This window comes from Pleurodeles waltl, chromosome 3_1 (genome assembly GCF_031143425.1).
Source record: "Pleurodeles waltl isolate 20211129_DDA chromosome 3_1, aPleWal1.hap1.20221129, whole genome shotgun sequence".
NCBI classification, from domain to species: Eukaryota; Metazoa; Chordata; class Amphibia; order Caudata; family Salamandridae; genus Pleurodeles; species Pleurodeles waltl.
This window is the reverse complement of record NC_090440.1, coordinates 1,870,878,174-1,870,900,994: the sequence shown is the minus strand read 5'-3', so window position 1 is coordinate 1,870,900,994 and position 22,821 is coordinate 1,870,878,174. Positions and strand designations below refer to the sequence as shown.

At 45.4% G+C, this 22,821-nt stretch overlaps 1 protein-coding gene across 1 annotated transcript in view; it reads right to left on the bottom strand.

Annotated features, from left to right (window-relative positions):
• Positions 1-200: 200 nt before the first annotated feature.
• The window catches only part of LOC138283630 (gamma-crystallin-1-like), a 57,728-nt gene continuing 35,107 nt past the window's right edge, over positions 201-22,821 (bottom strand). Inside the window, exon 4 of the mRNA XM_069221569.1 lies at positions 201-289. Coding sequence (XP_069077670.1) covers positions 201-289 — 89 coding nt within the window. The remainder of the gene's footprint in view (positions 290-22,821) is intronic.

Sequence of the window (22,821 nt, the reverse complement as noted above, 5' to 3'; positions counted from 1 at the left end):
TGACAATGGCCCCCCTTTAACAGTAAAAAATTCAGAGAATTCTTCAAGCATCTCAACATCAAGCATCAAAAGATTACACCTTTATGGCCGCATGCCAATAGACTTATTAAGCCTTTTATCAATACACTAAAGAAAGTAGTACAGCGTGCAACTCTTGAGAAGCTCGATTTGAAAACAGTACTGAATTCTACTCTACAAGCCTATCGTTCAACATCCCACTCGAACACAGATGAATGTCCTGCATCTTTAATGTTCGGGAATGCAGTGACAGCCAAGCTATCTTGGTGGACTAACAAGAAAAACAAAAGTTTAAGGCAGATTTGTACAAGAGATTAAGTTAACCAGCAGAAAATTAAAGCTTTTGCAGAAAAGAGGCAATATGCAAAGCACATTTCAGTTAGAAAAGGAGATTTGGTGATCGTCCAACAGATGAGAAAAGAAAGTCTGATGTTCTCTATGATGCCGAACCTTTCCAAGTGGTGTCTACCAGCGCACCGGGAAGTCTGTTACGAGTTTTTTCTCAGCTTAGGCCGGTGATTCATCAGTCTTCAATTCAAAATGGTGAAAAAAAGACTGACCTTGAAAACTCAGAAACTCAGTGACTGCCGCTGACTCTTTACCTTCTTTAGCAATCTCTGACACTGAAGATGACAGCTTCCAGATCGGGTTGTATGATCGAAGTGCCACGAAGATTGATCGATGAGATTTAGTTGTACATGTTTCTATATATTTGTGTGTGTTTACTGATTTTATTAAAAAATGTGATTTTCCATTTAACAGAGGAGGAGATGTTGTATCTTGCATGTTTCAGGATGGAACGTTTCTTGCTCCAAACGGACTCCGTATCAGTGTGATGTAATCGCTAGAATAGAACGTAATGAAAGCTTGGTTTAGAATGTGGGGAGTTCAAAGGTACATGCAAAGGAATAAGTTTGAGTTACAGCTCTGTGTGTGAAGTATTCATTGGCGGGTACCCAGGCTGGGGAGGATGCTACAACACCTAGGTGAAATAAACTCACCTCATTACTCCTGATCAAGCACTTTAATAGATGCTTTAAGCAATATAAGAGTTACTGTGCGTTTGGTGTTGAGAGCCACTAATATTTTTGAGTTTGTAGCTGTATGTAACAGATGACTTAGGGAGCCATTATGAGTTTGGTGGGCAGCACCGCCGCCCGCCTAACTCATTGCCGCCACTTGACGGCCAGTGTGGTGAAGTCTCCGCCAGCCCTATTACGATTTTCCCGCAGTGGGAAACAGGGCCTTTGCATTGACGCCGGCTCCTAATGGGGAAGTGAAATGCACAATGGGGCTGTGCATGGGGGCGCCTGCACTGTCAATGCCAAGTGCATCAGCAGTGCAGGGGCCCCCAGGGGGACCCCAAGTCACCCATTCCACCAGCCTTTCTCTTTCAGTGTAAACCACCAAGAAAAGGCTGACAGAAGGGGATTCAAAATCCCCTGGGTGACGCTGAAAGCAAACGCCGAGACCACCTGGCTGTTTGCTTGCGACAGCCTGGCAGTTGCGGCGTTTCGAACATGGCAGCTCTGCCATGTTCATAATATGGTGGGTGGACCGCCTACCACCTTACGTCTGGCGGTCCCAGGACCACCAGACTCATAATGAGGGCTTTAAAATATTACTTGCATGTATTTTCTCTAGTCCTGATTAAGTTGTTACACCCACTTGATGATGTTAACATTGTTGTTACACCCACTTGACGAAACCTATGTTCACTGATTTGATTATTAAATCAGACTAAAAGAAGACTTAAGTGAAAGACTTGATAATCTGATATTAGAAGGGTGGTGTGCCAGCAGCTAACTTTCATGCATATTAGCCGCATGTTTGTTGCTGTATAACGTTTTCGGCTCCTCTTTGAGCAGTTTTGTCATACTAACCTCACAGCACATAGCAAAATACTTAGGGGGTCATTATGAACATGGCGGTATTCCCCGCTGTGTTCATGCTGGCGGTCTAAACATAAACCACCCGCCCCCTTGAGACCCCGCCAGCGATATTATCAACATTCCACTGGGCCGATGGGTGGAATGCTGGGCCGGGACATTGCGGATGGCTCCACATGGAGCTGTCGTCAATGCCGCAGTGCTGCGGGTGCAACAGCACCCGTCGCGCAGATCACTGCCTGTAAATCAGGCAGTGACCTGCACGACGGGCTGTGCACGGGGCCCCCTGCACTGCCCATGCCAAGTACATGGGCAGTGGAGGGGCCCACAGGGGGGCACGGAGCACCCCTTCCGCCAGCCTTTACCTGGTGGGGAAAATCACCAGGGAAAGGCTGGGGGAACAAGGGTTCTCTATCCGGAGGCCAGCGCTGCCCTGTCGGATAGAGAAATCCTTCATCATCATGCTGCCTGTTGGGGAAAGCCTGACGGTGGCAGAGGGCCACCTGTGGTGATCTCCCCTTGTTGTTTAAATGGCGGTCCAGAAAGCCATGCTGGTGGAGGTAATTTCCGGCGGTGGCATGCTGGTCTGGACCACCATGTTCATAATGAGGGCCTTAGCCTTTCCAGCACCCAGTGTTAGCAAGAGAAAGAGGTTTATAAATAAAAAACATTGTTGGCTCCTTGACTGACAATACTACATTCTACATTCTGAATCAAGTCCTGAAACAACTCAAATAGTTTGTGTATGAGCAATCCTCTGAAGTGGTAATAAGATTGTCCCCCATTGCCTGTTTTAAGAATTGTAATGTAAGTCTTAACTTCCATAATAGTAAATTGGTATTTTATCTCATATGCCTCTAATTTGACAGATTAGAAATCTGTCAATGGTTTGAACTCCAATACATGGTTCATGATTTGTTAGAAAAAGGGCATCTATTTAACATTCCATTTTCCTACCTTATCATTGTCAGTGGCAAAAGATCTTTGGATAGCTAAAAAAAACATTTTCAACTCACAGATTGTACTTTGCAACTTGCATTTTTGCCACGGAAAAGCTGTAGTTTTGTAAATCACAGACTTTGTGACCACAAAAGTCTTAGTACATATGTTTTCTTTAATAGTGCTCTATGTAGACATCAGCCATTTTTACCTGTAGTGATGAATCTTCATTTTATCAATCTCAGGGCTGTTTTAAGGCATGGGCAATATGGTCAATATCTCATGGTCCCGCCTTCCCAGGGGCTCCATAGTGAGGTGAGTGAGACTATTGAGATTTTGCCATAATATTGCTGTTCATAAAAAGTTATGCAAAGCAGCACAAACTTTTCACAATCCGGAGCAAAAGATATTTTCCACAATAAAGGTGTTCTTTTTTAAAGCAAATAGTGCTATGAACTGCTTTGCACCAATGTGTGTCAAGGGAGTGTTACTTTGGTGTAACTTAGGCAGATTAACACACGCACTCATAGTTTTTGACACAAATCCCAGCCTATTAACATAGCCATTCCAAGCTTTGCATCAGAAAAATAACACCTTTTTGAAGCAGACACTAACAGAGATAAATGTTTACACTTCTGCAAACATTCAACATATTGAATTTGTTCTGTATTGTGCAGCACATATACAATGTGTGGAATTTTTAACAATTTGGCATAGAATTTTGTACTGGAAGGCTGTACTTCAAAGACAAATCCTTTGATAGGCAGCACACACACACTTATGAACCATGGTGCAAACTTTGTGTGTGGTGCTAGGAAGTCTGTCTGCCAGAGTAGGGACAGTGAGCAATAGGAGGGCATTTTTTATCAATGTGGTCCTGTGCAACTTTAGCCGCTGCATTGCATTAAAAATAAATCTGCCCCTAAGTGTGCATGCTTGGACTACCCAGCCTTAACTCTCACACTTTCAGGCAGTTGGTGGCACTTAAATAGCAGAATAATATTTATATGTTGTTCCTCTTTCCATACTTCACCACATTCTTTCACCTTTACCTTCTCTTATAACCTCTCTTTATCTCAACTTCTCTGTGTACCTTCATCATATATCTCAGCTCTCCCTACCACTTGTTTGACTACCTCTCCTCTATCTCAATATATCCAATGTACCTCACTCAACTTCACCTATTGCCCCTCTCTTTCATTACCTTCCATCTCTCTCTGTCCCTCCGTGTATTACTCACTGCACCTACATCTATATCAGTCACTCTAATCTTACTCTCTATCTCTCCCCTTTTCCTGCACCTCCGTCTGACCCCCGTTACTCTTCTCTGTCTACTTCATTTATTACTCAACCTCTTCTCTATCTTTACTTCACCCATATCTTTATTACCTTACCTCTTTCTCAGCCCTTTCTCTTCCTCACCAGCCTCCTCACCACTCTGTTATTTGGGTAAATGGTGGGCAAAAAGTAGGAAGCAGGGTCTTGCACACAGACACCAGAGGGCAAGGGAATGAGGGTAGGGTCAGTGCAGCAAGCTAAGCACAGAGGCTAAGCAGGAGGGCAATGATGGGGGATAGAAATGGGCAACAAAGGGCAGGAGGAGTGGGCAGAGACAGTAAGCCAAATGGAGCGCAGTAGCAGCACATCAGACCAAGTGGGGCAGGAGGGAGGGCGGGGGCTGATGCATGGACTCGGACAACAGGCACAACAGAGAGAGTAGGGAGGAGGTGGATGGGGCAGCAAGCTCACTGTTTAGGGCAGGCAGGAAGGGCATTAGCAGAACAACAGCCACACAGGGTTGTAATGAGGAAGCAGGAGCATGAACTTGGACATAGAATGGCAAGGAGGAGCAGGTGTAGGATCAGCAAGCTTGAGTAGGGACAGCACAATGTCAGGCCAGGCCCTGTATCCAACCCCACCCCCGCCACATGCATTGCGATGGGCATCTTACTTAGTAGAAAAAAAACCTAGAAATTCACAGGAAAAAAAGGTTATAGAGACCTTGTAGTTAGGAAATAGAATGAAAAAAAAAACCTTAGACTTTCCTAAAAAACTAAAGGTTACAGGGACTTTGTAGTTAGGGTCAGATTTTACAGAAAACCATTGAATTTCAGCTGTTATAGTTAATTCAATTAACTTTGACTTATGCTCTAAGGGAACTATAACTCACACCTTCTCCATGTACTGCTAATTTACCAGGACATTATATTACTAATGACATCTTCTATGACATCATTGATAATATCACTATAAATATCGCTTCAGTAAAATTATTGATGATAAAACTGTGCATGGCGCGGGCACAAGTTATAGTTACCTTAGGGAATTTCTATGGTTTTGTGTGTGTAAAATCCGAACCTAGCTATAAGGTCCCTATAAAATTTAGTGTTTTAGTGAAAAAATAAATAAATAAATATATATATATATATATATATGTATATATATATATATATATATATATATATACATACACACACACACATATATTATTTATTATATATTATATTTTATTGTAGTTTTCCCCTTGTACAAATGTGTGCATGAACATTTACAAATAATGCGCAGTATCTCTTCAGACAGTGTGACTGGCAATGCACTTGTGAGACCTTACTCCTCTGATGAGAACTATTCTGATCTTTGCATGTACACAATATAAAAGCAAAAATCTCAGATTCAGAAGTGCTCTTTAAACAACATTAAACAACCCATACATAAATGCTAAATATGCCCTTTTTGAAAGCTTACACAGTGTATTTGCTGGAAAGTAAATTTTAGTAATGCCATTAGTGACCCACACATCAGCAGAAGATTTCATGATTAACAGCTTAATGTAAAAAAGCTGCACTGACATATATTTTAAAAGTGCGCATGTTTTTATTTGTGGTGATTACCATTGTACCTAGCAGATTTAACAATGTTTCAATAAGGTTTAAGTTCTGTGAAAGTATTTTTAGACTCTTTATTAATTGCTAGTATCAAAACAAAATGTGTTCTTTAATGCTTAAAGTGGCATTTATGAGTTTAAATAGACTTGCACCTAAAACAAATGCACTTCTCTGTCATATTTAATGTGATGCCTTCATAAGTTTGCAATTCATAATAAAATGTTTTATTCTTTCTGGTGATATATTATTAATGCTAAATTTACAAGTTTGCATATTATGGCCCTCAGTACGACCCTGGCGGTCGGTGATAAAGTGATGGTAATATCACCAACAGGCCGGTGCTAACTACTGCCAAATTATGACCATAGAGGAAAGATCTCCGAAAGACAGCCAATGTACCATACCGACCGCCAGGGCGGAAACAACAGGCACCACGGCGGTAGCAGCCTACAGCCAGGCGGAAGTCAAAGTTCTGCCCACCATATTATGACAAGACAATCCGCAACCTTTTCTGGGGGGGTACCAACGATATCAAAAGCCTGGTGGAAACAGAGCTCAAAAGTGAAAGAACTCACCATTGGAGACACATTTCCAATGATATTCTACGTTCTGCTCCACAACTAACACCAACGCCGGCGAAGATGACACCGGAGAGTACAGCTGCCTCGCACACAAGGGAAGGAGGGAGGGAAATGAGAGTGACACGCACAACACACATCCCATACACACAACCAGATGCACAAGAAAACAAGTTAATCCACCTAAATTGGCTGAATAATGCAAGGACAACTCAAATTTACTAAAGTGAATGTAATAATATCAACACAGTATAAACATAATTTAGCCAATGTTACAGATATCAACAAATGTACGGAAAAGGGATACTGGCCAGTCCTAAATTAGTGTGGGTCACATGGCCACACTACAAAGTCCAAGGCCCCACTTTTCACGTGCATCAATATGGAGAGATCACTGCAGGGGCATCAGTTGGCAAATAGTCAGGCACCTCAGGGGGGAGCACCTCACCCGGGAGCAGAAACAAGACCACTGGTTCCGGAGGGGGCAGCATGCCCATTGCTCTTGGTCATAGGAGTGCAAGGCCACAGTCTCTTGAGTGGGTGCCTTGCCCACTGGTTCTGGAGGGGGCAACATGCCCATTACTTGGTCCTGGGGAGTGCAAGGCAGCAGTCTCTCGAGTGGGTGCCTTGCCCAATGGTTCTGGAGGGGGAAACATGCCCTGTGCTTAGTTCTAGGGAGTGCAAGGCCACAGTCTTTCAAGTGAGTGTCTTCCCCACTGGTTCTGGAGTAGACAGGCTGCACAGCAGCCCATGGAGGCAGGATCACATTGCGTCCACCGGCGGTGGTGGTGGTGAGAGTCTCCTGCACAGCCCCTGCACCTCCAGATGGCTGCACTGTGGTGGTGCTGGTGGTGATGGGAGGCTCCTCCACAGCCCCTGCACCCTCAAATGGCTGCACTGTGGTGGTGGTGGTGGGAGGCTCCTGCACAGCCCCTGCACCCTAAGTAATTTATGCATTGTGCTGATATGTTGTGGTTTAACCTTTTGCATTGCAGAGTTCAATCCTGAAAACTTATTTTTAATATACTTACAAATACTGTTCCTTAGCAATGTATTGCTGCAGGTTTTCATAATGTGTTAGGGTGTGGGCCCTTTCCAGGGCCTTCCAGAGACTTTCTCTGCAACATGCCTGGGTGTGGTTCTGGGCTGGGTCAAGACTCTATAAAAGAGAGCCAGCCCAACTCCCAGTACTCACTATTCAAAGGTCCTGGTGCAGAGCAGCAGCTTCTTCCTGAGCTCCTGCCACAGCGGCCTATTTGGATCTTCCAGTCTTCTGCCCTAATCCTTCATTGGTGATCATTGTTCCAGGCAGTAAGGCGGTGGTTGGACTGTCCCGACACCGTTATTGCGAATTTTCATATTCTTGGTTTAAATTCTTAAATGAGTAACAGATTACTTGTTCGCTACCATTTCTTGACATTTATATGGTAGTTTACAAATAGGCAAGACGCGCAATTTATTTCACAAAGGTTTGACTTTGTTATTCATTGCGCGTTACCATTTTTTGACATTTAGTTGGTGGCTTAAGAATCGGCAAGACACGCAATTCGTTTTATGGTGTTTAAACATTGTTGTCCATTGCGCGCTACTATTTCTTGACATTTACATGATGTTTTACGAATTGTCAAGACGCACAATTCGTTTCATGAGCATTTAACTTTTTGTTCATTGCGCACTACCATTTCTTGACATTTACATGGTGGCTTAAGAATCGGCAAAAGAAGCGCGATTCATTTCATTGTACTTTGATCTTGTTATTTATTGTGAGCTGTTATTCCTTGACATTTACATCGTGTTTTACGAATCGGCAAGACGCGCGATTCGACTAGTGATGATTTGACTTTGCTATTCCTTGCGTGCTACCATTTCTTGGTATTTTACATGGTAACACTCGAATTGGCAAGACGCACGATTCTCTCCTCGAGTTTAATTTGTGTGCTTTATTGTATGCCACTATTCTAAGATATCTAGTATGTTATATTTGAGTTGACAAGTTATGTGATTTGTTTCCTGAATCCATATTGTGTTATTCATGGTGCACAATCCTTTTATGGTGTTTACTATTTATATATATATATGCAATATGCGCAATTTGTGTTGAAACATTTTAAGAGTACACAGAAGGCCAGAGTTTCTAGATGCAATATTGTATGGTCCTAGTATACATTCTCAAAACAGGATTTATATGACTGGTTTAAAATTTAGTCAGAATGTTTTTTCTGATTCTCATGTAAAGGAAAGTACTTGAATAAGAAAGTTTTCATTTAATTCGTCTTGATTCGTCTACTGGTATCCTGCCATCTTAGTCATTTTAAACTTAACTCTTAGATTGTTCATGTTTTCAGAGTGACTAGGCTTAGAATCATAGTCTAGTATTGATTTCAGGAGATATCATTTTCATATTGTGTGTTCTACCCTTTTTCTTACTACAGGTCTCATTCCCAGCTGTTCCCTTCCTAATCCCCTCTTCCCCTCTTGAACTCTCTCAGTCTCAGTGATTTATCTATCAGAGTCTTGGAGCTGTTCAGTGGTGGACGTGTTGGGAACGTGCACAGACCCCGAGGATCTGGTGACTCTGACAAAATAGTGAGCCCACAAATTATTATCCTCCTGGCTTGTGTATGTTCTCAGCATGGCTACGCTGGACGAGTTAGTCAAAGCTATCACCCAGCTCCAAGTAGAGGTGGTATCATCCAAAGAATTGACAACTAGCTTAGCAGAGAGAGTGAGTCAGTTGAAAGATAAGGTAGAGAAGAAGGAACAAAGTCCCACAGGTATGTCTTGGCCAGGTACTTCTTCTCAGGCTTCTGGAAGTAATCCGATTTCCCTAAATGTTCCTTCTGATATTCCTTTAGCTCCCCCAAGAACGTTTCTCAGGTGACCCTTTGAAAGCACAATCTTATCTGGTTCTAGTGGAACTACACTTCACCTACAGACCAAATACTTTTCCCGATGCCCAGTCCAAAGTAGCTTTCTTGTTATCATATCTGTCTGGGGATACAGCTACTTGGGCAATTCCTCTTGTGCGTAAAAATAGTCCCTTGTTGTATAATTGGAGAAATTTTGTTTGTGAATTTGAGAGAGTTTTTGATCGTGGAACTGTAACACAGTCAGCAGATCGTGAATTATTAGATTTACGCCAAGGAAATCAAGGCCTAGTGTCGTATTTAGCCAACTTTAACCGGCTGGTTGCCGAGACATCCTGGCCTGAAGAAAAACAAGCAGTCTTGTTTTACAAGGGACTCAAAGAGGAATTAAAAGATATCTTAGCGCAAATCGATCCACAACCTAAAGACTGTCAAGAATTAATAAATCTTGTCTTGAGACTTGATCATCGTTTAGCAGAACGTAAAGGAACGCGCAAAAAGATTGAAAATATTCATGGCGCGTTCATGATAACAGAGACTCAAGAACTCCGAAAGAAAGAACGCCAGAATCAATGGAAATTGGAATCATCAGAAGACCTTTGACCAAAGATGAAAAGGACCTGCGTTGAAAAAATGGACAATGTCTTTATTGCGGGCAAAAAGGTCAGTTTGCCAAAGATTGTCCAATCAAACCAAAGAACAAGCAAGGTCCAGTTCAGAAGGTCGCAGCCAATGCACCAGTCGAGTTGGAAAACGAAAACACCCGAGATGCAGAGAAGGGTTGCTCTTGGGTGTCACCATGGACCCTTCTCAATCTAGACATCTTAAACTGGAAATAAGAGTTCAGGTCAAGAAAAAGATCTATTTCAAAAAAGCTCCAGTCGATTCTGGGGCTACTGGGAATTTTGTTGATGTCCAATTGGTTTGTGCATGGGGGATCCCATGTATTGAAAAGAATACCCCTGAAATCATCCAGGCAGTTGATGGAAATCTCTTGACTGGAGGTCTGATAACTCTTCAGACTATCCCCTTGTCGATGATTTGTGAAGATAGGATTCCAAGAAAGAAACATAAAGAGAAAATCATCCTTGACGTGATCCATGCTCCCCAATATGGGATTATCCTCGGCTTGCCATGGTTAACTCATCATAATCCGGAGATCAATTAGTCAGAACGAAAAATCGTGTTCTCATCTGCGCTATGTAACAAACAATGTCTCCAAAAGATTCAAGTACCAAAGGTTTGCCACTCTTACATAGCTACTGCCGTGGAGAAAGAAATTCAGCTGCCCAAACAGTATTCATGTTACAAAGATGTATTTGATGAGAAAGGAGCAGAGACTCTACCTCCTCATAGATCTTATGACTGTCAAATTGATCTAGCCCCAGGTGTGATACTTCCCAACTGCCATGTATATGTCCTGTCAGAACATGAAAATCAACATTTACGAGAATACCTAGATCAATTTTTGGAGAATGGCTTAATTCGCCCCTCTAAGTCTCCTGCAGCTTCGCCTTTGTTTTTTGTTACCAAAGCTAATGGAGAACTTCGAACTTGCATCAACTACAGGGGTTTGAACAAAGTCACCATCAAGAATAAATATCCTTTGCCCCTAATTCCAGTCTTATTGGAACAAGTAAAGAAAGCAAAAATCTAAGCGAAGCTTGACCTTCGAGGTGCTTATCATTTGGTCAGAATGAGAGAGGGTGACGAATGGAAAACAGTGTTCAAGACAAGATATGGCCTTTTTGAATACACCGTCATGCCTTTTGGTCTGTGTAATGCTCCAGCAGCATTTCAATTTTCCTTGAATGACGTTCTTAGAGAGTACCTCGACATATTTGCCATAGTCTACATCGATGACATTTTGATCTACTCAGACAATGAAAACGAACATGTCCAACATGTCAAGAAAATTCTTGCAGCCCTTTGAAAACACCTTTTATATTGCAAACTAACCAAGTGTGAGTTTCATGTAACCACAGTTGAGTTTTTAAGAGTTATTCTTACCCCTCAAGGTATGGTGATGGCAGAAAAGAAAGTAAAAGCCATATCTGATTGGCCCACCCCAAAGACTGTTCGTGATGTACAATGATTCCTGGGGTTTGCAAATTTTTACCGGAGGTTCATAAATCATTTCTCCCAGACAGTGGCTCCAATCACTAAGATACTAAGAAAGAAAGAAAAGTTTGTATGGTCCCCAGAAGCTGATCAAGCCTTCTCAACTTTGAAGGAAGCTTTCTCCACTGCCCCAGTCTTGACTCATCCTGATGCGAATCAACCTTTCATAGTGGAAGCTGATGCTTCAGATGTAGCAATAGGAGCCGTCTTAACACAACAAAATAAAGACACTGGTCAACTTCATCCTGTAGCTTATATGTCTCGGAAGTTGAACGAAGCCGAACAGAACTATGTCATTGCTGAAAAAGAGCTTCTGGTGATTTGTGATGCCTTTAAAGAATGGAGACATCATTTGTTGTGTGCCAAATATACTGTTACACTATATACTGATCATCGTAATCTTCAATTCATGAGTTCCGCCAGACTTTTGACCCCTCGGCAATTACGCTGGATGCTTTTTTTTGCCGAATTTGATTTTGTAGTAACCTTCCGGCCAGGTAAAGATAATCGCAAGGCTGATGCCTTGTCCAGTCAAGAGTCTACCACGTTGCCTCCATTTTAAGCCTCCAGAGCTATCATTGCTCCTGACAAGGTTCTATGTATCATAAAAACTGAAGATTTCTTTGAAGAAATTCGCAACTCTTTCACTGTTCAAAAATGACAAACATGGGCCCAAGCAGATCCCAAAAGGTCAATCAAGCAAGGTTTACCCTTTCATGACGCTCGTTTGTTCGTACCCACTACCAAACTTCGCAAGATAGTGTTTCATTGGTTGCAGTTATACCTACAGCAGGTCACCCAGGTACTCCTAAAACTCTTGAACTGATCCAATGCTATTTTTGGTGGCCTACCCTAACAAAAGATGTAAAAGCAATGGTAAACAACTGTGAAGTTTGTGCTCGCATTAAAACAAGTCATTCAAAACCAAAAGGGTTGTTACATCCACTTCCAACCCCAAGTCGTCCATGGGAGCACATTTCTTTAGACTTTATTACCGGTCTGCCAGTGGTTCAACAGCATTCAGTAATTCTGGTGGTAGTAGATAGTCTCACGCATTATGGACATTTCATCGCCTGTTAAAAATTGCCCACTTCTAGTGAATTGGCAACTATTTTACTGAACAGAGTGGTTCGTTATTATGTACTGCTAAAGGTTATCATCTCCGATCGGGGGTCACAATTGTCCTCCAATTTCTGGAAGACATGGTGTAAAACACTCCAAGTTACATCTACGCTATGTACTAGTCACCATCCTCAAACAGATGGTCAAAGGAGTGACTAAATCAGACTTTGAAACAATACCTACATGCCTACGGTGAAAAGGCACTTAATTCTTGGACATCTATGCTCTGGTTAGCTGAGTTAGCTTACAATAACTCATTCCACATTTCTATTGGCGTTACACCCTTTTTGGTTTATTTGGCTATCATCCTGACACCTTGCCCATCACAATTCCTCAAGAAAGTTCTCTTAGTCCAGCTGTGTCAGAAACCATCCAGCATTTACATCAAACCCAGAAACTGATTCAACAGCATTTAGAAAAAGCCAAACAAAAATCTAAAAGGCATTATGACAAGAAACATTGTGAGGGACCGCAATATCAACCAGGTGACAAAGTGTGACTTTCCACAAAACATATAGACTTCAAGAAGAAGCACATGTTTAACCCTAAATTCATACGTCCTTCTACTGTCCTTCAGCAAATCAATCCGGTGACCTATAAACTACAATTTCCCAGATCCTTACGGATTCATCCAGTGTTCCACACTTCCCTCTTGAAAAAGGCTGTCCAAAAGGTCCACCCCCATCCAGCTCCTGTTCTAGTACAAGGGGAAGAAGAATACGAAGTCAAGAAAGTGTTGGAATCTAAACTGAGAGGGCGTAATCTATGGTACATAATCTCATGGAAAGGTTATGGTCCTGAAAGTAACTCATGGGTTTCCGCATCTGATGTTCATGCTCCAGTACTTGTGAGACACTTTCATTGTCATAATCCAATCAAAGCAGGCCCTAGAGCGCGTCTGGGAGAGGGGAGTACTGTCAACACCAGAGCAGTACACGCTCTATTGGCAACAAAAATGCAAAAACCCAGCACTCTCAAAACAAAGTAATTTATGCATTGTGCTGATATGTTGTGGTTTAACCTTTTGCATTGCAGAGTTCAATCCTGAAAAGTTACTTTTAATATGCTTTCAAAAACTGTTCCTTTGCAATGTATTGCTGCAGGTTTTCAGAGTGTGTTAGGGTGTGGCCCCTTTCCAGGGTCTTCCAGAGACTTTCCCTGTATCATGGCTGGGCGTGGTTCTGGGCTGGGCCAAGACTCTATAAAAGAGAGCCAGCCCAACTCCCAGTGCTCACTATTCAGAGGTCCCGGTGCAGAGCAGCAGCTTCTTCCTGAGCTCCTCTCCCGGCGGCCTATTTGGATCTTCCAGTCTTCTGCCCTAATCCTTCATTGGTGATCATTGTTCCAGGCGGTAAGACGGTGGTTAGACTGTCCCGACACCGTTATTGAGAATTTTCATATTCTTGGTTTAAATTCTTAAATGAGTAACAGATTACTTGCGCGCTACCATTTCTTGACATTTATATGGTAGTTTACAAATAGGGAAGATGAGCAATTTATTTCATAAAGGTTTGACTTTGTTATTCATTGCGTATTACCATTTCTTGACATTTACATGGTGGCTTAAGAATCGGCAAGATGCGCAATTCGTTTTATGGTGTTTAAACATTGTTGTCCATTGCGCGCTACTATTTCTTGACATTTACATGATGTTTTACGAATTGGCAAGACGCACAATTTGTTTCATGAGCATTTAACTTTGTTGTTCATTGTGCGCTACCATTTCTTGACATTTACATGGTGGCTTAAGAATTGGCAAAAGAAGCGCGATTCGTTTCATTGTACTTTGATCTTGTTATTTATTGTGAGCTGTTATTCCTTGACATTTACATCATGTTTTACGAATCGGCAAGACGCTTGATTCGATTAATGATGATTTCACTTTGATATTCATTGCGTGCTACCATTTCTTGGTATTTTACATGGTAACACTTGAATTGGCAAGACGCACGATTCTCTCCTCGAGTTTAATTCATGTGGTTTATTGTATGCCACTATTCTAAGATATCTATTATGTAATATTCGAGTTGACAAGTTATGTGATTTGTTTCCTGAATCCATATTGTGTTATTCATGGTGCACAATCCTTTTATGGTGTTTACTATATATATATACATATATACATATATATATATATATATATATATATATATATATATATATATATATCTGCAATATGCGCAATTTGTGTTGAAACATTTTAAGAGTACACAGAAGGCCAGAGTTTCTAGATGCAATATTGGATGGTCCTAGTATACATTCTCAAAACAGGATTTATATGACTGGTTTAAAATTTAGTCAGAATGTTTTTTCTGATTCTCATGTAAAGGAAAGTACTTAAATAAGAAAGTTTTCATTTAATTCATCTTGATTCACCTACAGGTATCCGGCCATCTTGAAACTTAGTCATTTTAAACTTAACTCTTAGATTGTTCATGTTTTCAGAGTGACTAGGCTTAGAATCATAGTCTAGTATTGATTTCAGGAGATATCATTTTCATATTGTGTGTTCTAACCTGTTTCTTACTACAGGTCTCCTTCCCAGCTGTTTCCTTCCTAATCCCCTCTTCCCCTCTTGAACTCTCTCAGTCTCTGTGATTTATCTATCAGAGTCTTGGAGCTGTTCAGTGGTGGACGTGTTGGGAACGTGCACAGACCCCGAGGATCTGTTGACTCTGACAGATAGCTTTACTGTGGTGGTGCTGGTGGTGGTAGTGGGAGGCTCCTGCACAGCTCCTTCACCCTCGGATGGCTGCACAACCATGGTTGGGGGTGGGGGCTCCGTAACAGCTGCTGGTACAGGCTCCTTGCCCTTCTTACCTGCTGGTGCAGGCTCCTTGCCCTTCTTGCCTGCTGATGCAGGCTCCTTGCCCTTCTTGCCTGCTGATGCAGGTTCCTTTCCCTTTCGGGTGACTGGTGCAGGCTCCTTCCCCTTCAGTATATGTTACCTGGAATCCTTTCCACCACGAGTAGGTGCGGCTGGAACTGGGCCATGGACTGTGTGGCTGAGGTGCTTGGCTGGGTTTGTGATACCCTGGCCTGACATGCAGGGCAGGGGGGAAGGGGTAAGGAAGAGGTCAATGGTGGAAAGGAAAAGTTTCTTATGGACATTGGGGCGGGAAGAGGGAGAAGGAATGGGAGTGGAGGATGAGGGAGTGGTTGTTGGAGGTGTCTGTCTGGTGGATTTGGGTGCATGGGCTGTATGCTGTTGTGAGGTGGATGGCTGTTGGGTGCCTGACTGCTTGCGTTTGTGTACTTTAGGAGTGGGGGACAGACACAGTGGGAGTGGACACAGGAGAGATGTGCATGGATGTTGTGGAGGTGTCTGCCAATGAGGTATGTGTTCTGCTTGGTGTTGTGATGATACAGGTAGTGGAAGATGATGTAGTGCATGCAGGTGTGAGTGTGGATGTAACTGGGTGGGAGGTGAAGGAGGAGGAGGGGGAGACAGTGGAAATAGTGAATGTTGTTGTGTCTGCAACTGAATGGTGTTTGTGTGAGTGCATGTGGAATGAAGTGTGGTGCTTGTGTTTGCCTTTGACACTCTTGGGTGTTGTACTGTGTGCATGCTTGTCTGGATGTGTGCTTGGGATGGGTTGGGGTTGAGGAGAATGGGACTGGAAAGTTGGAGGGGGGATGGTAGAAACAGGGACAATGGCTGCCATCAGAGAGGAGGCCAGAGCCTGGATCGATCTCTGTTGGGCTGCCAATCCAGTGTAAATGCCCTCCAGGAATGCATTAGATTGTTTCATCTGGGCTGCCAGCCCCTGGATGGCATTCACAATGGTTGACTGCCCTACAGAGATGGATCTCAGGAGGTCATTAGCCTCCTTACTCAGGGCAGCAGGGCTCACTGGGGCAGGGCCTTAGATGCCTGGGGCGAAGGAGGTGCCCACCCTCCTGGGTGAGCGGCCATGGGCAAATCACTGAGGGGCTGCTGGGAGGGTGGTGCTGGTACGGGGTGGCGGCTGTACCTGTAGCTGGGGTGGTCACAGAAGTTTCCACCACCACAGGGAATTTCCATCTGAGGAGGTATATGTGTCTGAATTGTCCCCTCCAGTCTCCGCCGTGGAGCTCACCTTGCCCTCTGTCCCACTGGTGCCCTCAGCAGCGGTGGACTCTGCATCCTGGGTCCTGTGGGATGCAGCTCCCTCTGTCGCCGGTGTCTCTGCTCCTCCACCCGAATATGCTAATGCACAGAAGGACAGGATGACAAAACAAGAAAGGGGGGGGATAGAGACAAAGGCTACACTGGGTCAATGGCTGCACCAACACCACCGATGGCATACACAGCACCGTCACACACAGGGAACAGGCCTACGAACTATGCATTGCACCACCATTGATATTGCTAGCCATCAAGGCACAAAGAGGGGCACACACCGCCAACTGCAGCACACCTAGGACCCACGCAGCCCTGACCAGTAGTGGATGCTTACAAGCTAGGTAGGCAGGAATATTCCTTCAGAACCCTAGCCAACAGAGGACCTACGCTGCTATGTCAGGCCTGGCCTAGGGGCACACACTAACAAACATCCACCACCCGGATGTCACCCCACATGCCATACGTTGTAATGATTGCCACTGTACTCATGCCCCTGTGGCTGCTGTGATGCCTTCAAGTGCCCATCCAGCTCAGGATATGCCACCACCAGTATATGGGCCATCAGGGGGGTCAGGGTTCGATGGGCACCCCTTCCTCATTGGGAGGCCATACCCAGCTTGGCCTCCCCCGTCTTCCGTGCCCAGTGTCTCAGGTCCTACCACTGTTTGCGACAGTGGCTACTCTGCCTGCCATTGACCACCAGGGTCCACACATCCTTGGCGATGGCAAGCCATATTCCCTTCTTTTGGTAGGCACTGACCTGCAGATGCAGTACACACAGGAAAACAACTTTAGACAAACAGTCCAGCCTGTTACACATGTGGCCCACCATACTCGTTTCACCATAGACACACACATAGCCCAGCACACAACGTGTACACCGCAAAGAGGACATCCACCCACCCCCTTACAAGAGGCCTTCAAACACACAACTCCAAGCATTCATGCCATATGCATCGTGCCCACAGTGTACTCACCTGTTGGTCTGGAGGCCCATACAGCAGTCCATGCTAGGGTAGGACCCCATCCACCAGTCTCTCCAACTCCTCCAAAGTGAAGGCTGGGGCCCTTTCCCTGGTCACACAGGCCATGGTAAGTTCCAGACACAGGTCACAGCAGCACATGCAGTGTAGGTCCTATCCTATGGAAGGTCAGGTGACAAGTGAGGAATCAGACGGTCACGTCCGCAGCGGTGCATACTGTCACCAACGGTGTAGATCACCATTGGCCACTGTAACCCACAGGGCCAAATATTAACCAATGAGAAATTGCACAGCGGTTCCCGACCCCCTCCCGTCACGGCACACAACGTCATCAGAATTACCTCATTTCAGGGGGGAGCAGCCCTATGGATTCATGCTGCGTCACAAGAGAAATAGGCACATACTGCATAATTCACACTGACCCATTACAAATTTACAGAATGCAAACTCCTGTTGTGGCTCCAATGTTCAGTTTGTGACAACCTCCTCACTCTTTTGTCCCTTATATACCTACCGCTGCGGATGAAAGGGAGATGGAGACATACCCTCGTGTACAGACCCCTGGTGGACTTGGCTACACTGGAGGACAGGCACATTATACTCACCTATAGACTGGACAGGGCCACAATCACAGAGCTGTGTGTCCAATTGGGGCCTGACCTGGTATCTGCTATCCGTCAACCCACTGGGATCCCCCTCTCTTGTGCAAGTGCTATCTGTACTCCATTACCTGGCAACTGGTTCTTTCCAAGTGACAGTGGGCTTGGCACCAGGAATATCACAGACAATGTTCTCAATAGTGCTGACAAAAGTGTTGTATGCTCTTGTAAAACACATGTGCAGCTACAATGTTTTCCCCAGGTTGAGGATTTGGCCACAGTGAAGGACAAGTTTTATGCAATGGGACATATCCCCAACATAGTTGAGGCGATTGATGGTACACATATTGTATTTGCCCCCCCCACCAGGATCAACAGGTGTTCAGGAATCGTAAGAGTTTCCACTCCATTAATGTTCAGATGGTGTGCTTGGCAGACCAATACTTCTCCCACGTCAATGCTAAGTATTCTGGGGCGGAGCATGATGCCTTTGTCCCGAGGAATAGCAGCATCCCAAATGTGATGGCCCAACTACAAGGCACAGGGTGTGGCTAATAGGTGAGCCTTGGCCCCCACCCAGTGTATGTTAGTCTATGCTTCTGGTGTTAACCTCAAAGGATTGTGTGTGGCTAAATGTTGTCCCTCAATACTTGCAGGTGTCTCTGGTTATCCAAACCTATCATGGCTGCTGACCCCTGTGAGGAATGCCAGGACAAGGGCAGAAGAACTTTATAATGAGGCACATGGACGAACCTGAAGGATAATTAAGAGGACTTTTGGCCTCCTGAAGGCCAGGTTCTGGTGCCTACATCTAACAGGTGGATCCCTGTGCTACTCACCCAAGAAGGTCTGCCAGATAGTAGTGGCATACTGCATGTTGTACAACCTGGCCCTCAGACACCATGTCCCTTTTCTACAGGAGGAGGAGACTGGGGATGCCCCTGTGGCAGCAGTAGACCCTGTGGACAGTGAGGATGAGGAGGCACAGAACATCAGTTATACAACAGTACTTCCAATGACACACATGTAGGACAGTGTAACTTTCCGTTTCAATCTGTGTAGCAATGGCATGCTGATATTTCCTACTTCTAAGCCCACTTACTGTTCCCTCTGTCAATTCATTTTGCAGATGTTGGTGAATTGACATATACTCCTGATGATCACTACAGCCAGCTACAGGTCAGTAATCTATGTTCATCGTATGTACAGTTAATTTGTAATGTTTGTGCGTGTTTCAAAGAATACATATTTGATATACATGGCATACTCCAAATGGACTTCTTTCAAAGGGTGTTTATTGAAGTGACAACATAAAGGGGGAAAGTGCAATGGGATGGGGTGATGAGTGTTCCAGTCTGCTTGTAGCACAGGTGCATTGTCCAAGGGGAGATAGGAAGGGGAGCAATGGCAGTTCAAGGTGGACAGGGTGACCGAGTGGGACACAAGGGTGACAATCAGGAGAGTCTAATTTCCTGGCGGGGTCTTGGCAAGTGTCTCTGGCTTCTGTCTGGATTGTATGGACTGTTTGCTGGGTGGTTTACCTTCTGCAGGGGGAGGGGTGCTGGTGGCCTATGAGTTCTGTGGCTGGGCCTCCTGGCCACTAGCGGCAACGGAAGTGGAAGGCTGTTTAGATGTCTGGCTAGTGGCATGGGCCTGCTGGTGTTAGACTGCCTCCCTCATAATGTTGCCCATGCCTGCCAGCACCTCTGCTATGGAAATCAGGGTATTGTTGATGGCCTACAAGTCCTCCCTGATCCCCTGGTACTGTCCCTCCTGCAGCCGCATGTTTTTCTGCGCGTTGTCCAGGATCTGGCCCATTGTGTCCTGGGAATGTTGCTAGGCTCCCAGGATCTCAGAGAGTGCCTCCTGGAGAGTCGGTTCCATGGGGCTGTCCTCCCCCTGGCAGACAGCAGTCCTCCTAGTTTCCCCGTTGGCCTGTGCCTCTGTCCCCTGAACTGTGTGCCCACTGCCACTGACCCCAGGTCCCTGATTGTCTTGGGTGCAAGGTGTGGCCTGGGGTCCCTGTAAAAGTGGACACACTGCTGGTTGACATGTCCTGGGGACAGAGGTGTGGGTAGGCTGGGTGGGTGCTGTGGTGGCGTTTCCAGACGGGGAAGGCTCTGTGGTGATGTGGGACTGGGCTTGGGTAACCGACTGTCCACTGGTCCCTGATGGGCCAGGTAGCTCGTCCAGATCCTAAAGACCAGAGTTACTGTCATCACTGTGGACCTCTTCTCTTGGGGGACTGGATGTTGCTGGCACCTCCTCTCCGCTGACATTGGCTGGGGTACCTTTGGGGATGTAAATGATGTGTTATGGTTTATGTGTATGACATATTGTACATCCCTGGCTTCCCCTCTATGGGTTGGATTTGGCCTGCCACCTTTCACTTTTGTATGTTAGTATATGGTGGGATTGTTAGTTCTCTATGGTGTATGCTTTAGTGATGAGTGTCCATGTAGGGCTGTGCAGGGTGTCCATGTATTGGTACAGAATACAGGGCTTGGCATTGGGATGAGTGAGATGGGATGGTGGAGTTTGTGGGATGTAGTGGAGTGATGGGAGTGAGGGTGAGGGTATGTGATGGCATGCAGGTAGGGGGGTGATAGCAGTTGAGAGTTGACTTACCAGAGTCCAATCATCCTCTGACTCCGAACAGGCCCTCAGGATGCAGTATTGCCAAGACTTGCTCCTCCCATGCTGTGAGTTGTGGGGAGGAGGGGTGGGTCCACCGCCAGTCCTCTGGATAGCGAGCTTGTGTCTTTCTGCTTTGGACGGTACCTTTCCCCGTAGGTCATTCCACCTCTTCCTGATGTCATCCCTAGTTCTGGGGTGCTGTCCCATGGCATTGACCCTATCCACGATTCTCTGCCAAAGCTCCATCTTCCTTGCTATTGATATCTGCTGCACCTGTGCTCCAAATAGCTTTGGCTCTACCCTGACAATTTCCTCCACCATGACCCTTAGCTCCTCCTCTGTGAAACGGGGTGTCTTTGTGGGGCCGTGGGTGTTATGTGTGGTGTGTTGGTGAGGGTGTGTCGGGTAACATGTTGGGGTGTGTGATGTGGAGTGCATGAGTGGTGTATTTGTGTGAGTAGTGTGTGGCTCTAGTTGTGTCAGTGCTCTTGGTGTCTCTCTGGTGTCAATGCTTTGTAATCGAGAAGGGTTGTGAGTAATGTGAGTGTGTCCTTTATAGTGGTGCGGGTGTGTGGGTGTGGTGTGTGTATGGATGTCAGGTGTGTGTTGTTTAAATTGTCCAATGTGGTGTTATTTTGTATGTGGGTGTCCATTGTGAGCACGGCGATATGTACCGCCAATGGTTTACCGCCGTTGAATGTCTCCCATGGTGATTTGTGGGTCATAATGTGATGGGTGTTGTTCTGTTGGCATAACAGTGTGGGTTTTGACACTGCCACTTCATCACTGACCTTTGGGCTGGCAGATTTGTGTATGTGGCTGAGTTCTGTCGGATTGGTGTGTGTGGCCCTCATTCTGACCCTGGCGGTCTTTGACCGCCAGGGCGGAGGACCGCGGGAGCACCGCCGACAAGCCGGCGGTGCTTCAATGGGGATTCCGACCGCGGCGGTAAAGCCGCGGTCGGACCGGCACCACTGGCGGGGTCCCGCCAGTGTACCGCGGCCCCATTGAATCCTCCGCGGCGGCGCAGCTTGCTGCACCGCCGCGGGGATTCTGACCCCCCCTACCGCCATCCAGATCCCGGCGGTCGGACCGCCGAGATCCGGATGGCGGTAGGGGGGGTCGCGGGGCCCCTGGGGGCCCCTGCAGTGCCCATGCCACTGGCATGGGCATTGCAGGGGCCCCCGTAAGAGGGCCCCTAAATGTATTTCACTGTCTGCTGCGCAGACAGTGAAATACGCGACGGGTGCAACTGCACCCGTCGCACAGCTTCCACTCCGCCGGCTCGATTCCGAGCCGGCTTCATCGTGGAAGCCTCTTTCCCGCTGGGCTGGCTGGCGGTCTGAAGGAGACCGCCCGCCAGCCCAGCGGGAAAGTCAGAATTACCGCCGCGGTCTTTCGACCGCGGAACGGTAACCTGACGGCGGGACTTTGGCGGGCGGCCTCCGCCGCCCGCCAAGGTCAGAATGAGGGCCTGTGTGTCATAATATGGTGAACGGTTATCCGCCGCCGCTGCTGTAAGTTGGCGGCCATCAGTGTGGTGGCAAGTGGGATTTGCCGCCAATGTCATAATGAGGACCTATGTGTACTTTATTAACAAATATATTAATGCATTAATAATTATTGTGTTAGCATAACTAGACCTATAGAAACTGGTATCCCCAGTCATGTAAAAGTCATGAATCATTGTTCTCTCTACATGAACTTTTCCTCTCTGTTCTGCTCTCATGAAATGCTTTGCAAGTAGTAATAGGCTCTTTGTTCAATTATACAGAGACAAGTAGTTAAATGACCTTGGGTCTTGAACAATTAGGCCTGTGGACATAATATGAAATACATTATTTCAACTAACCCAGATTCACATTGGACTGAGACAAGTCTATTGTACACACTGGGAAGAAACTGGATTGATACAAGTGAAAGTAAATTGTAATTGACTGTTTGCATTCAAACAGAAAGAGGAGCCGATCTCAGACCAAACCTGAGAAAATACCTTTGCAATGTGACATTTTATTGATTTTTGAATGGATGATGCCTCTTTTGCGTGATATGAGGCCACTGAACTGACAAATCAAACT